General features: G+C 52.2%; 2 protein-coding genes across 9 annotated transcripts in view; one reads left to right on the top strand and one right to left on the bottom strand.

Moving 5' to 3' along the window:
* The window catches only part of LOC143650330 (long-chain-fatty-acid--CoA ligase ACSBG2-like), a 37359-nt gene extending 34546 nt beyond the window's left edge, over positions 1 to 2813 (top strand). The window contains exon 14 of the mRNA XM_077120984.1: positions 1803 to 2813. Coding sequence (XP_076977099.1) covers positions 1803 to 1849 — 47 coding nt within the window. The 3' untranslated portion in view covers positions 1850 to 2813. The remainder of the gene's footprint in view (positions 1 to 1802) is intronic.
* A 3009-nt stretch (positions 2814 to 5822) lies between these two features.
* Positions 5823 to 14861, bottom strand: part of MLLT1 (MLLT1 super elongation complex subunit) — an 88956-nt gene continuing 79917 nt past the window's right edge. For all 8 annotated transcript variants that reach the window (XM_077120966.1, XM_077120968.1, XM_077120972.1 and 5 more), the window contains 6 exons: positions 14235 to 14322; positions 12453 to 12561; positions 9555 to 9654; positions 9204 to 9275; positions 8864 to 8935; positions 5823 to 8691 (listed from right to left, as the gene is read on the bottom strand). In XM_077120966.1, the coding sequence (XP_076977081.1) occupies positions 8563 to 8691; positions 8864 to 8935; positions 9204 to 9275; positions 9555 to 9654; positions 12453 to 12561; positions 14235 to 14322 (570 nt within the window). In that variant the 3' untranslated portion in view covers positions 5823 to 8562. The remainder of the gene's footprint in view (positions 8692 to 8863; positions 8936 to 9203; positions 9276 to 9554; positions 9655 to 12452; positions 12562 to 14234; positions 14323 to 14861) is intronic.

Below are 14861 nucleotides of genomic sequence, written 5' to 3'. Positions count from 1 at the left end.
GAATGGTGAGAAAGGGGGGAAATTCAACTTCCCTAAGTGCACAATTCTTGATATTCTCACAAGCAGTAGGCTTGAGCCAAAGCAATAGGCTGAGCCTCCAATTTTGGGGTTTGTTGATATGAAACTTAACCCCACAAAGGATAGGCTAAGCCTACTTAAAATTAGGCCTAAGAGATTGAGAAAACCTTCTTGACCAAAAGGGGGAAGAGCAAAATGAGAAAATAAAAAAATAAAAATAAAGTGTCAATGGCTGAGAGATTTCAAACAGAGTTGAGAGGTTATTCTGGAGGTTATTCTTATGCATTATATAGATATCACCTGTTTAGTTAAGGTGTAATGGAGAGGCTGGAGGGAACTGCCTGAAAATGTAGAGCTGTGTTCCAGTAGCCATGTTTCTTGAAGATGATTGTATAATGATAAAGCTTTCACAATATGACTGTGTGATTGTGAAAACCTTGTGTCTGATGCTCCTTTTATCTAACTTGTCAACAGATGAGTAGAACATATGAAATAAAAATAAATAATGGGGGAACAAATGTTAAAAAAAAATTAGATTGAAATGCTAATGATCAATGTAAGGGAGGGGTAAGGGGTATGGTATGTATGATTTTTTTTCTGTTTTATTTTTATTTCTTTTTCTGAATAGATGCAAATGTTCCAAGAAATGATCGTGATGATGAATATACAGCTATGTGATGATATTGTGAATTACTGATTATATATGTAGAACGGAATGATCAAAAGTTAAGAATGTTTGCGTTTGGTGGTTTTTGGTATTTAAAAAAATTTTCAAATTAATAAAAAAATAATAAGTATGAAAATAAAATACTTGATGATGAAAGCAAAAAAAAAAAATTAAGCCTAAGAGTCACCCCCAAGAGAACCTCTTCTGTTGCTCAGATTTGGCCCCTCTCTCTCAGCCAACAGAACAAGCAAACTCACTGCCCTCCCCCTGTCTACGTGGGACATGATGCCCAGGGGTGTGGACCTTCCTGGAAACGTGGGACAGAAATCCTAGAATGAGCTTCAAGCGATTGAGAAAACCTTCTCAACCAAAAAGGGGAAGAGAGAAATGAGACAAAATAAATTGTCAATGGCTGAGAGATTCCAAACAGAGTTGAGAGGTTATTCTGGAGGTTATTCTTGCACATTAAATAGATATCACCTTGTTAGTTAAAGCATAATAGAGAGGCTGGAGGGAACTGCCTGAAAATGTAGAGCTGTGTTCCAGTAGCCATGTTTCTTGAAGATGACTGTATAATGATATAGCTTTCACAACGTGACTTGTGTGATTGTGAAAACCCTGTGTCTGATGCTTCTTTTATCTACCTTATAGACAGACGAGTAAAGCATATGGATTAAAAAAAATAAATAATAGGGGGGAAAATGTCAAAATAAATTTAGTAGATTGAAATGCTAGCGATCAATGAATGGGAGGGGTAAGGGGTATGGTATGTATGAATTTTTTTTTGTTTTCTTTTTATTTCTTTCTCTGAATTGATGCCAATGTTCTAAGAAATGATCATGATGATGAATATACAACTATGTGATGAAAAAAAAAGAATGTTCATATTGTATGTTGATTGGTTTTATTAATTTAAAAAGAAAAAAAAGCTAAATGTAAGCCTACCCTATCCAAGAAAGACTTCCAGATTGAAAAGTAGACAGGATTACGGATCAGACTGGCATCAAACTTCTCCAGTTCTCCAGTTTCCAAACTCTGGAAACTACTGTGAGAATGGAACAAAGAAATTTCAGATATGCAAGGTCTCAAAAAACTGACTACCCATGTGTCTCCTCAGGAAGCTCCTTGGAAGATGTGCGTCACCAAAATGAGGGAATCAACTAAGAAAGAGAGACTTGGAACCAAGACACTGGGTCTGCAAGTCAGGAGAAAGACAAAACACGAGGGTAACAGTTAAATAGAAGGCTTAGACTGGAGCTGGACAAACAAAAGCTGATGGATTTTCTGATGTGCTTGGCCCATCAGGATTTTTACAGCTGACAGCAGCTTTTGTGCTAAATTAGTGCAGAGTGCAAGGGAAACTAAGCAGAGGCCACTTTTTACTCCAAGGAAAGCCAAAGTATTACAACAACAAGAACAACATAACAATAATAATAAATTATAATAATATTGTCATACCCTGGTTCCTTCCAGGAAAGAGGAGGGATTGGAATTGAAAGATCAAAAGGGAATCTAGAATTATCTGTAATGTTTTACCTTTTGTGTCAGTTTGAAAGGATGTGTACCTCAGAAAAGCCATGTTTTAGTCCCGTTTTGTAAAGGCAGCTGTTTCTTCCAATCCCTATTCGGTACTGTATGTTTGAATCTGTAATTACATCATCTCCCTAGAGATGTGACCCAATCAAAAGTGGTTTGTTGAGCTGGATTAGGTGGAGCCGTGTCTCCACCCATTTGGATGGGTCTTGATTAGTTTATTGAAATCCTATAAAAGAGGAAACATTTTGGAGAAAGCCGTAGATTCTGAGAGAGCAGAATGACATAGCCATGAGAAGCAGAGAGTCCAACAGCCAGCGACCTTTGGAGATGAAGAAGGAAAATGCCTCCCTGGGAGCTTCATGAAACAGGAAGCCAGGAAAGAAAGTTAGCAGATGATGCCGTGTTTGCCACATGCCTTTCCCGGTGAGAGAGAAACTCTGACTGTGTTCGCATGTGCCTTCTCACTTGAGAGAGAAACCCTGAACTTCATTGGCCTTCTTGAACTAAGGTATGTTTCCCTGGATGCCTTAGATTGGACATTTCTATAGACTTGTTTTACTTGGTACATTTTCTCGGCCTTAGAACTGTAAACTAGCAACTTATTAAATTCCCCTTTTTAAAAGCCATTCCGTTTTTGGTATATTGCATTCCAGCAGCTAGCAACTAGCACACCTTTTTTTCTTAAAAGGACAATCTTTTTGTATATTCCTTAAATTCTTGATACTCAAAAGTGTTCACAGAGCAGTAGCCAACAAAGGCTGAGTCCCATGTCCTACTAGGGACTTATCAAATCAGAATCTGTTTTTTTATTGGGATTTGAATCTGTTTTTTTAATTGGGAACCCCATGTCCATGTTAAAGTACGAAAAGTATTGAGATAATTAAAAAATCACCTGTTGATCCTTTTGGAGGGTCCTGCTCTCCAATGACAACCAGACTTTCCGAGAACAGGCCTGGGCATCTCTTTTTATAAAGCCCTCCAGGATGCACAGCTGGGGTTCAGAAATATGTTTCAGGATAATAGCTTTTGCGATTTGCTCACCAGCCATTATGGGTTGTATCGTGTCCCCTGGCGCCCCCCCTCCCCCCACTCCGACACATACACACACAAAGGCAGGTTCCAGTCCTAACTCCTGGCCCTGTGGGTGTGAGTCCATCTGTAAACAGGACCTCTGACGATGTTATTAAGGTGAGACCAAACAGAATTGGGACAGAGTCCTACTGAAGGAGAGGCCTTAATGCAACATTGACTGGAGTTTCTCTACGGAGAGGAAATTGTAGATGGGTCTAGGACAAAGGAGGAGTGGGATCTCTGCCTGGGGCAGAGGCTGAGTAATGTATGGATTGCTGGCAAGCCCAGACTTCAGAGAAAGCCTGGTTTTGCCAACATTTGGATTTTGGATTCCTGTCCTCCAATGCTGTGAGACGATATAGTCCTGTTTAAGCCAACCAGTATGCGGCACTCTGTGACAGTAGCCTTGGCAACTGAGACACGCTAATTGTGTAAACTTATCAAGGCAGTTCTTTGGGGCTTTCTCTTTCTCTGTAAAATGCGGATTCTGATGGTAGTACCTACCTCATCTGTCGAGTGTTAAGAGGCCATGGGGATAATATAACTTATGTGGGCAGATTAACTGAACACCATAAATACATGGAACCTTGAGTAGGGCATGAGATTTTGTAGGTTTGTCCAGAGTGATGCTCCGATAAATCCCAGAGTGATTTGAACAGTCAATAAAAAAGTATTTGCAAAGTCCCCTTGGGAGAATGGTGAGAAAGGGGGAAAATTCAAGTTCCCCATTTAGAGAAGGCCTGTTATTCTTGCAAGTAGTGAGGACAACAAAATCAATAGGCCGAACCCTCAATCTTGGGTTTTTTCATATGAAACTTACCCCTGCAAAGAATAGACAAAGCCTACGTATAATTAGGCCTAAGAGTCATCCCCAGAGAACCTCTTTTGTAGCTCAGATGTGGCCTATCTTTCAGTCAACACAGCACACAAACTCACTGCCCTTCCCGTCTCTACATGGGACATGACTCCCAGGAGTGTAAACCTCCCTGGCAACGCGGGACGGAAATCCTAAAATGAGCTGGGGACTCAGCATCAAGTGATTGAGAAAACCTTGACTGAAAGGGGGAAGAGAGAAATGAGACAAAATAAAGTGTCAGTGGCTGAGAGATTTCAAAGTCGAGAAGTTATCCTGCAGGTTATTCTATGCATTATATAAATATTCCCTTTTTAGCTTAAGGTGTATTAGAGAGGCTAGAGGGAAGTACCTGAAACTGTAGAGCTGTGTTCCAGTAGCCATGTTTAAGATGACTGTATAATGATACAGCTTTCACAAGTGACTGTGTGGTTGTGAAAACCTTGTTCTCATGCTCCTTTTAACTACGGTATGCACAGATGAGTAAAACATATGGATTAAAAATAAGTAATAGGGGGAACAAATGTTAAAATAAATTGAGTAGAGGGAAATCCTAGTGGTCAACGAGAGGGACAGGCAAGGGGTATGGTATGTATGAGTTTGTGCTTTTTTCTTTTTCTGGAGTGATGTAAATGTTCTGAGAAATGATCATGGTGATGAATATACAACTACAACTACGTGATGATACTGTAAGCCACTGATTGCACACCAAGTATGGCATGTTCATAAGTTAAGAATGTCTAATGTATGTTGATTGATTAAAAAAAGAAAAAAAAGAGGCTGTGGGGAGATTTTCCTAGCCTGGAGCAAGTCCTACCACGCAGGGCTTACACGCAAGTAGTGCTTTCACAGTGCTGAAATGTTCTGGACCCCTTTTCATTCCCTAGCCCTCCTTTCCGGGGCTCAGATCAGAAACTGTCTTTTTCTGGCAGGCCAGACATAGGACAAAGGAAGCCACAGCCCTGACTGTGGGCGACTGATGAGGAGAAAGCCCGGGGCAATCTGCCTTTTCCCACCTGCTGCCCACTGACAAAAGTGATCTGAACCAGTGGCTACCACGTGGGGGGGCAGTGAGTGGCCAGAGGGCGGCAGCCTGAGATGTTTACCACTCACGGATGCAATTCCCTTCCCTCTGGGCGGGGCCAGGGCCCACAGAGTGGGCAGATCTATTCAAATGGAGTCCGTGAGAGCTTTGTCTCCTTGGGGTTCACTCTATTCCACTGCACTCGCTCCAGAGCAAAATCCCACCACTGGGAAATTGGCAAATAGTCACTCTGGCATCTGGCAAAGGATGTCTTTATCCCAGATTTCTCTTTCTACCATCCACCCATCTATCCATCCAGTCCCCATTCCCCCACCCATCTTGTGAAATCAGGTTTGCTTTCAAACCAAACCTTGCTGACCACTTTAAAGGGCAAAGCATTAAAATCAGGACCTGACTCTGAATTCTCTGCCTTCTTGCTCCTCAGATTTCTGATGGCATCATCTTTTTTGTCTTCAGAATGCCAGCCTTGTTTATTCTCCCATACCCACACTCTACCCCAGCACTGGGGAAGACTGTCCACCAGCATCCCCTCTTCCTGGTCACTGATCTGCTTTGGGTGGCGGGGACGGAAACAAGGCGAACTCCCTGTTGCGGCCTCACTCATCAACTCCACACAGGAGCCAAGCAGACACACCAGGCCACACACAGGCTGTTTTTTCATCTGTCTTTATTTCACTTTTTCTATAAAACTCCTCCATAATTTCACAATTTAACAAAAAGTTTAAAATCCAGGACAGAAACAATCCTGTAACTTATTACAAACACAATTCTCCTTATTCCTTTTATCCAGGAGTTGGTCTTGGGCCGATGAATGTCCTAGTTCCTAGTGAGACACATTCTCTGTAAAAACCCTTATGGGTAAAAGAAAGGTATTCAATACCTCTGCTTTCAGGCGCCAGTTTACATTTGTTCAGGATAGAGCAAAACACAGGGATTTGCACTGGGGCAGGAGGCTTAACACTAAACACGCGGCATTTCACTAAGTGCCAGGCCGCTTCCTATGGAAAGGTCCCCAGAGCCCTCGTGGACCCAGCTGTCGGCAGCCTGAGGGGTGAGGAGCAGCTGGGAATGCTGCCGCTGGGGTCTGGCTGCCGGCCGGCACATCCACTGGGTGGTCGGGGGACCAGCACTTGGCCTCAGGCAGCTCCGGAGGACAGTGGCAGGGGCCTTCTGGCCAGAGGAGGTAACTGAATGACGGGTTGGTGCTTCAGAAGGCTGGAAACCATGGGAGCCCAGGCCATGCTGAGCCCACCCCTTTCCTGAAGGGCATGCTGGAGACACCGGCCTGGTTCTGGCTGCCCCCATGGGAAAGGAATTCCCGAAAAGAGCTATACGGAGCTCGGGATGGCCCTGGGCCCATTCCAGAAGAACCAGAGACCTGGGGTGAGGCCCCACCCACGACCACCTGACTGCCTCCACATGGGAAGGCCTAGCAGCTTCCACCTTCTGAGAAGACCACATCGGGTCAGTTCATTTTGTCCAATGCTATAAAGAATTTCCCAAGAAGAAAGGTGCCCCACTTTAGAGTATTGTTGGCCTGTCTGGGAAGGGCATGGTGACAGCAAGGAGCCTGCCACACAGCCTGCCCTCTCCTAGTACCTGAAGGCAGTGGGGTTGGAGGAAAACAGAGCAGGTGGACAAGAGTCACTACAGTTTCCCCTGAAAGTTCTCAGTCTGGGACACTGGGGATTTCCCAACAAAAGCCGGAGTTTGGGGAAGTCTGGAGGTGAGGCTCCCCCTAGGGAGTGTTCTGTCTTCCTGACAGGGAATCAGGGCAGGGACAAGGTAACACGGGGACCCAGGGGAAGCAAAGCATGGAGCCTCCCTGTGTCTGAACTCCTAAAGTCGGAGAGGAAGGGGACACCAAAAAATGGGTTAAAGAGAGGTGTGCCCACCCCTGCCACCCAGTCCTCATCCCACATCTCGTCAACGGCACAAGAGCTGAGTGGGCACGGAGGAGCTTTGACTCAACAGTCTGGGGAAAGAGAGGCTGATCAAACAGGAATCCGGCCCTCTAGGAAGCCTGCCCCAGGTGGGCCAACCCCACAAAGGCTCTCAGCCTGGGGCAGAGTGGGGCAGAGGGACAGGAACCAGCCTGGCAGAACCACAGGCGTTTAAGGAGCCAAGTCTCCAGGCTCAAGATGAGCACAGAGCACAGGGGTGGCCGGGCCAAAACCAGAGAGGCGTGCCTGGGGAGGGCTGGAGCCCGAGCACGAGCTGCTTAGTCCTGATGCTCCTTGGAAAACTCCACAAACTATCCCGTCTTATTTGGCAAAAGCTCATTTGTTCAAAGTCTGAAGACTTGATCAGCACAAGGAGTGGAAGAGGATCCTATGGGAGGTGGAAGGACAGACCCAGGGGCGTGACACTGCAGCGGCCTTGCTGCTGGCTGCCCACTGGGCAGCCTGTCCCTGGTACTGGACGCCAGTCTCACTAGGTGCCAGGAAGTGAAGAGGCTCCTGTGCCCTGCAGGCTTCCTGCCCTCCTTGTGAGTGTTCACCGGCCACCAGGGCTGGGCCTTCAGCTCCAGGAGTCACCAAAGGAAGAGGCGCCCTTGGAGCCACAGATGGCGGATTCTTCCCAGGCGGGAGGTGCTGGGGAAGGCCAACAACTCGAGTGCTTTCAGAAGCCCCAGTTCAGCTTCCAGCCGACGACAAGAGCAGTAGAGACACTTAACCTACAAGTCCAACCTTTTCCACCCCCCACCCACCCCACGTGCCACTGCTGCCACAGAAACACACCCGGAAACGCTGGGACACATACAGTGCGTACATATATATAACAGAGAGACTCCACAGCAGAGCTCTCGCACAGTGAGCGCCGACAGAGGAGGGGCTGCTCCAGGTTGACAGGGAGGACAACACCGGAGGCTCGGCCTAGTCCCAGCCGGCCACACAGACAAGCAGAGCCTTCGGAGGTCCTGGCAATGGATGTGGTCTAAACCGTTTGAGGAATCAGGCCCAGCTGCTCGGAGAGGCCCAGGAGGAAACCATGCTACCTGCCCGCCACGGGGCTGGGGTGCCGCTGTTCTGGGTTCCAGTCCCAAGGTCAGGCGAGGGGACCACAGCTGTGCACGTTCCCTCCACTCGGCGCTGTCTTCAACATTAACCATTTCCCGAGGAAGCCGAAGTGAGTGCGTGCGTATGGCTGGGAGTAGCCACGCTGGCCTGGCCCCCAGGGCCCCAGGGCCCCCATCAAGGTGGTAGGGAGGGCGGGGCAGATGCTGAGGAGGAAAGTGCAGCTGGCTGTGTGGGCCAAGGACAGGGCGGTCACTAAGGCAGTGCTGCGGGCAGGCGAGTCGAGAAAGAGGAAGGAAGGTGGGGCCCAGAGGCCCAGGACCCCGGGGGCAGGGGCCCAGCATCCGGCCCAGGGTCATGTGGCCACAGCCTCCAGGCAGCTCTGCAGCTTGCGCACGGTGCTCTCGTCCAGGGAGAAGAGGTCAAAGTCAAAGGTGGTGTTAGTGACATGGAAGTGACCCGTCTCCTCGATCAGGTTCACAATCTGGAAGGCAGGGGCAGGGCTTAGGGACCACGAGGGAGGTCCCAGGGAGAAGAGGGGGTCCCCGCCTCAAGGGGGTCCAGCAGCCAGTTCACCGCCGTGGCACCCCCACCCTGTGTGGGTACCCCTGGAAAGGGCCAAGCCCCCCTCCAGCCGGAGCACAGCGCGCCCCTACCTGCTGCAGCACGTTGCGCTCCCGCAGGGCCATCAGCCTCCGGTGCAGCTCCACCAGCTCATCTGTGTAGGCCTGGGAAGGATGGGGCTCAGCCAGGCCTTGTGCTCCCACCCTCCTCCATGCCCCCGCAGGCCAGCTCTGGGCACCGCGGGTCTAGACCACCCCTCCACCCGGTAGAGGAGCCAATTCCAGCCCACGGGAGGCTGGATGGAGGGGTCTGGAGCCTCAGTTCGGCAGAGGCACGTCCACTGGCTAGGGTGGCCCCCGAGGGGGGATGCCAGGGGTCCTCAGGGGTTCCCATCCCAACACCGTGCCTCCCCGACCTGCCCCGTGCTCCCACCTTGTCATAGGTCCCCTTCTTGAGGATCTTCTCAGGCTTGCTGCAGGACTCGGGGCTCCTCCGGCCCGATGCCTGGGGGAAGTCAGGTTCCTTCAGACTTCTCCCCCATGCCCCCTTCCCAAACCCTCCCTGGACAGCATAGAGACCCTTGTCAAAGCCCCTGGGCAGGTGGGGCTTGGCTGGTTCTGCAGATCCTGGGGAGCACACACCTGTAGGGCTAGGGCAGGAACCAAGCCTCTCCTGTGAACTGTTTCATCCCCTCAGCCCCGAGGGAAACCCCTGGCCCAGATCTGGCCCCTAGCCTCAGCCCTGGTCCCAGACCCTGGGCAGGACAGGAACCTCCAGGCTTACCTTACTGCTGGGTGGAGGTGGCTTCTGGGGGGGAGGGGGCTCCCGGCTGGGCAGGCAGGAGTCAGCACTGTTGTCACTCTCACTGTCACTGAAGCTCAACCTGGACACCAGACAGAGGGCTGGTCAGGGGCCTGGGCAGCCATCCCGAGGGGACCACTGTGTGTGCCAGATGTGCACTGCCAGGCTGAGTGCCCAGGAGGGCAGGAACACCAGGCCCTCACCCTTCTAGACTCTGGGAGACCAACACTGCTTCACTCTAGGCATCTACTGCTGACTTACAAAAACAAACTAACGTGTTTAGGCAGCCTTCAAAGGGAAAAAAGAGCTGCAAGAGCCTGAAGCTGGTGGTGAGAGGCCACGGTGAAGCAGACAGGAATCCACAACCATGTCAAAGCTGTCATAAGAGCTGCTGCAGAGGGTTCAGTCTCTGCTATGAAGGGCTCACCTCTGAGCTCTGTCGAGTGGCACCAGGTGACCGCTCACGTTTCTATGTGATTCATTCTGTCACCCTGTGGGCCGCAGGCCCCCACCGAGCATACTGGCCACCCTGACTCTGACTTGGCCTGGGTGCCGCCCAGGAGCCTCAACCTGCTCAGTGAGAACTGGACAGGTGGGAGGTGCGGTGTCCTGCTGCTGCCTGGCTACCAGGGGCTTGCGCGTTGTGGGAGGCAAGGGCTTGCTTGACTACGGAGTGTGCAAAAACCCATCCAGCTTGAAGCCGAACATCTCCCCTTAACGGGCACATGTCTCATGATCTCAGTCTGGATAAGACAAGCTGGTCCACATTTTGCTTTCTCTATAGTCTCTTACAGCACCTCGGGAGAGTGCACAAAGATCAAACTCCTCGGGAGCCTCTCCTCCTGCTGCCCCACATCAGCACCTGCTCCTGGGACCCCTCTTCTGTCAGAGACGTTTTAGACTGGATTCAGCATCAAGGTGCCCTGACAAATGCTATTTCACAACACACCAAAAGCATGGGAAGTCCCACCTTCCACCTTTTTCCTCCTCCTTCTTCCTTGTCCCCCAAGTAACAGCTTCTCTCCTGAGCTGAAGTACCAGAAAGCACTATGAGGTGACAGCTGGAGCCGCAGCCAGGCTGTGACTTTCCTCGGCTGGATTTCGGTAGTGCAAATGGACAAAACTTTCAACTGCTCATCTTATTCCTCTCATCAAGGCTTTGTCATTTTGCTTAGATTACCTCCTGCCACCTTAAGCATTAGGCTCCAGAGCCCCTGTTCTCTTGGGGCCTAAGAGCTCTGATCTCTCTCCCCAACTTCTCTGGCTACAGATTACATCCAGAAAGCCCAAGGTAGCAACATCTGACGTGCTCTGCCTTGGTGATGCCTAGAGGGAGGCTTCCTGGTCTCACACCTCGTTTCTCCCTGCTCCCTATATACAACAAGTAGGCAGCTGTGGCCTCTCCTGGGAGCCGCCAACATAAGTTGGGGCTTCACACTCTGCATGGCTGGCAAATGCCAGCCCACCCTGGGCAGCCACAACTCCCGCACCACAGCCTGTGCATCCCCTCCCTGGAGATGTGAGTCAGACAATGTGCTCCAGCCCCCGCCAGCACTCTGCCCTGAGAAGAGTGCGCTCACCCTCATGCATGCAAAGGCACTTTCCTGCACTGCTCCAGAAGGTCTCCAGAACAGTACCTGAGTCTGACCGGTTTTAAGTGAAACTGATATGGAAGGTGACCAGTACCAACGGTCACCCTTCCTGCCTAAGCCTCTGCTGGGAGTCCTGTCCTAGGACAGAGCCTTCTCTTGTCTTCCTCCCTGAACTAGGGGCTATGTTGCATGTGGGCTGGAGGTGGAGAGTGCTGGCACCTGGGAAAGACCAGTTCTGGGGAGCTTTTCCACACCAGAGCTCATGGGGTGGCAGTTTTCATGAACACCAGCAATACTAAGCACCTTGGAGTGTCGGGTATGGGTCAGGCACAGGCCAGATGCTCCCCATACCCCTTCCGGGGGGGTGTTCTCTACCCAGAATAAGGCCGACAGTGACACCTCCTGGGAGCAAGGCAGGACTCAAACCAGGGCCTGGAAGCCCTGAGCCTCCCTCCGTTTACTGCTCCTGCCTCTTCCCCTGGGTGCGCTCCCTGCCCAGGTACTCCTGCTGCCCCCTGTGCTAATGCAGAGCCAATCATGAGATGGGAACTGTTCTAAGGACATGCTTATCCACAGGATATGCCTCAGCTCATCCCACGCCGGGGAAGACTGAGAATGCTGGGTGCTGCCTTTCAGGCCAATGGGCAGCCAAAGCTATTCCTCACTCTGGCAGGGATGGGGGCCTATAGGTCCTACCTGGGGTGCTCAGAGCTTGTTCTCGCTCCCCACACCCAGGGAAGAAATAATGAGCTCCCAGGCCTGAAAGCAGAGGACCCAGCTCACTCCCTGTTTCAGGCCTCACACCAGAACTGGCCCTCTAGCCACCGGGCCTGGCCTCACTCAAAGCTCCCCTTGCAGATGGTGAGAGAACATGCTCTGTGAACATCCCATCCCTCCCTGCCAGGCTGCCCAAACCTCCCAACGACAGTGATGAAGAAAACCTCCTGAGGACCCCTGAGACCCCGAGGCCTCAGAGGATCAGGAGAGGAGCACCCCCACCCCCCAGGCCCATCCCAATGCCCAGGCTGAACTAAGAGGTCCTTGGGGACCCTGGAACTCCGCCTGCTTAGATACCCCCTCTCTTCCCAGGCCCAATACCTTACACACTCGTCCCCCCCCCCAAGGACACGCCAGTCCCGGCACACTGCCTTGGGCTGGCTGACGCATCCCTCTCTACCCCAGCTGGGCTGGCAGCGCTCACACTCCCCACAGCTCCAGGTGCCTGTGATGGACACCAGCCCCACGCAGACCACCCACCACGGCCCCTCCTCCCCACAGGCTCGGTCACCTGGAATCCCGCCCTGGGTTCGTCTTGCCTGCAGCCTCCTCGCCCGAGGATGAGTCGTCCTCGTCGGACTCCTCAGATTGCAGATCCTCCACCATGGAGCGCAGGGGCCCTGAACGGAGAGGGTGGGGGGGGAGACAGGGCAGAGGGCTCGCGGCCCGCGGGGTCAGGAAGGACCGTCAGGACACCCACGACCCCCAGGGGCACACACAGAAACCTGCCTGGGAGGCCACTGCCAGGGTCGGACCAGGGCTCTCCAAGGACCAACTCCCCTAAACCACACCCTTTCTAAGTGCCCAGGGCTCCTGGACTCCCCTCCCCGGTCTACCCCTACCTTCCTGACCCTGCTCGCAGGCCTCTGGCCCTTGACCTGCAGCAGGACCACAGGGGACCTCCATAGCCAAGACTGAGGGAAAAAGCCTTCCTCCGCTCCCAGGCGCTGAAATCAGAGGCTCTGTCCAGAGCCCAGACGAGCCAGCCCTCAGCCGGAAAGGGTGAGGACGCCGAAGCCCGGGGCTCTGATAGCTGCCTGGGAGGCCCTCCTGAGCTGGGGTGGACGCTGGTAGGCCCCAGAATCCCCCCCGCCCAGCCAGCACCCTACCCGCACCTGCCCCTGCCCTCAGTAACCCCCTCTGCTGCTCCCAGCCCAACGTCCTCCCCTTTCTCCAGAGGCACACGGTTCCAGTCCCCTACAGACGGCATCTTGGTTTATATTCCTGTTGCCAAGGCAACAGAGGGACACAAAGCCCTCAATTACCTTGGTCACATGATCCTGCTTCAGAAGGTTCCCCCGCCCTTCCCAACAGATAAGAACACTTAGAGTACGGGCTTCAAGTACCCCATCCCCCAGGCCTCCCTGGCGACTGCCTCTGAATTCCAGGCCACCCACCCCCACATGTACTCCCCCCTTTCCCTGCAGAAGATTCCAAGCTGTGGGGGGAGGAGACTTTCATTCCAGCCCACTAGAAGAAATGCTTCCGGTATGAGGACAAGCAGGCAGCAGGCCCAGAGCTGCTCTCACAGCTGCCCCTTGTCCTCTTACCCTTGTCCTCCAAGGCTAGGAATGCTGCCCCACCCCCACCCCCTATGCAGGGAGAAGGCTGAAAAGCCCTGGGGCCAAGCACCAGCTGCGTGCCTCCAGGAGCTGGGCAGCAAGTCTTGTCGGGAGGAGCTGGACAGGAGGGTTTGCAGCAATCGGCAGGCCACAAATCAGAGAGAGGTTTCCTTCTACTCCTATCGGCTAGCGCCAGCCCCTCACCAACACCACTCAAACCTCTCACACACCCTGGAGCCTGTGGGTACGGAGGGACCAGGGGTGGGGGAAGCTGATATCTGGTGACCTGCTTCTGTTTTGTTTCCTAATAGGCTCCTTAGATCCTCGCCCACCTGTGGCTGTGGCTCTCAGGCCCCCACAGGCAGCGGAAAGGCCTGGATACTGAAGAACCACCCAAGTTAGGAGTAGCCTTAATCTCCTCGCCCCCTCCCACTACCCCGTGACCCGTAAACAGTCAGTGCGTTTTTGTGGTGGCAGGGTGCAGCCTTCACACTCAGTGCACGCTGTGTTCACGGGCCGAGCTCAGGTGTGGGCTTTACCCACATGCAAGACACTCACTACAGGAAGGCACTTCCAGGCTCTCGAAGCCCATGGCACAGGCAGTAACTTCCCAGGCCTGGGAAAGGTTGGGAAGCCCCCTCACCCAGGCCAGTTGCTTCCAAAGCAGTGAGGCTTTGCCCAGAAAGGCACCGTCCGTTCTGTTCAACCTCCACCCCTTTCTAGTAACACACCTTGACTGTGGTTCTGAGACGGCTCAAAATCCGAGTCCGAACTGGAATCTGAACTGGAGCTGGAGTTGGAAGGGCTTGATTGGGCAGACTTCACCCACCGGGATGGAGGTGGGAGAGGGAAGAGAAGGAAACAAAATCTTTCAATCTAAAGAAAAGGAGGGGATGAACAGGAGCCCCCCTCCCACACTGCACCTCCACAGGGTAGACCACACTCATGCCCCTGCCCCAGGCAAACAGGAGGAGTGCATGGGAAGGAGGAGTGCTGTGGCACTGGGGTGCAGGCCTGCACCTAGCTCCCTGAGAAACAGGCAGGATGTCTGTGTGCTGCCCACTGGCCAGTACCAACTCAGGACACCAACCTGAGTTCAAAACACAACCTTCCTTCTCTGCCAACACAAGAACCTCTCCATCTCTGGCAGCACCAGGAGAAGCTTCAGATCCAGGCCTCCCACTTTCCCCATCTGCCTAGGCAAGAGGGGCTAGGAAGGGTGTGGCCGTTCCCTGTCTGTGCACCCTGCCTTCCTTCAAAGAGGATCTAAGCTGGCTGATGAGGGATGCAGCTGCCGCAGGGAACAGCAAGAAAGTCTGGAAAAGAAGTGCTGGGTACAGAGACCTGCTCCATCTTGG

The sequence above is a fragment of the Tamandua tetradactyla genome, chromosome 11 (assembly GCF_023851605.1).
Source record: "Tamandua tetradactyla isolate mTamTet1 chromosome 11, mTamTet1.pri, whole genome shotgun sequence".
Classification (NCBI taxonomy): domain Eukaryota; kingdom Metazoa; phylum Chordata; class Mammalia; order Pilosa; family Myrmecophagidae; genus Tamandua; species Tamandua tetradactyla.
Note: the sequence above shows the minus strand (reverse complement) of the source record. Positions and strands in the feature narration are given on the sequence as shown.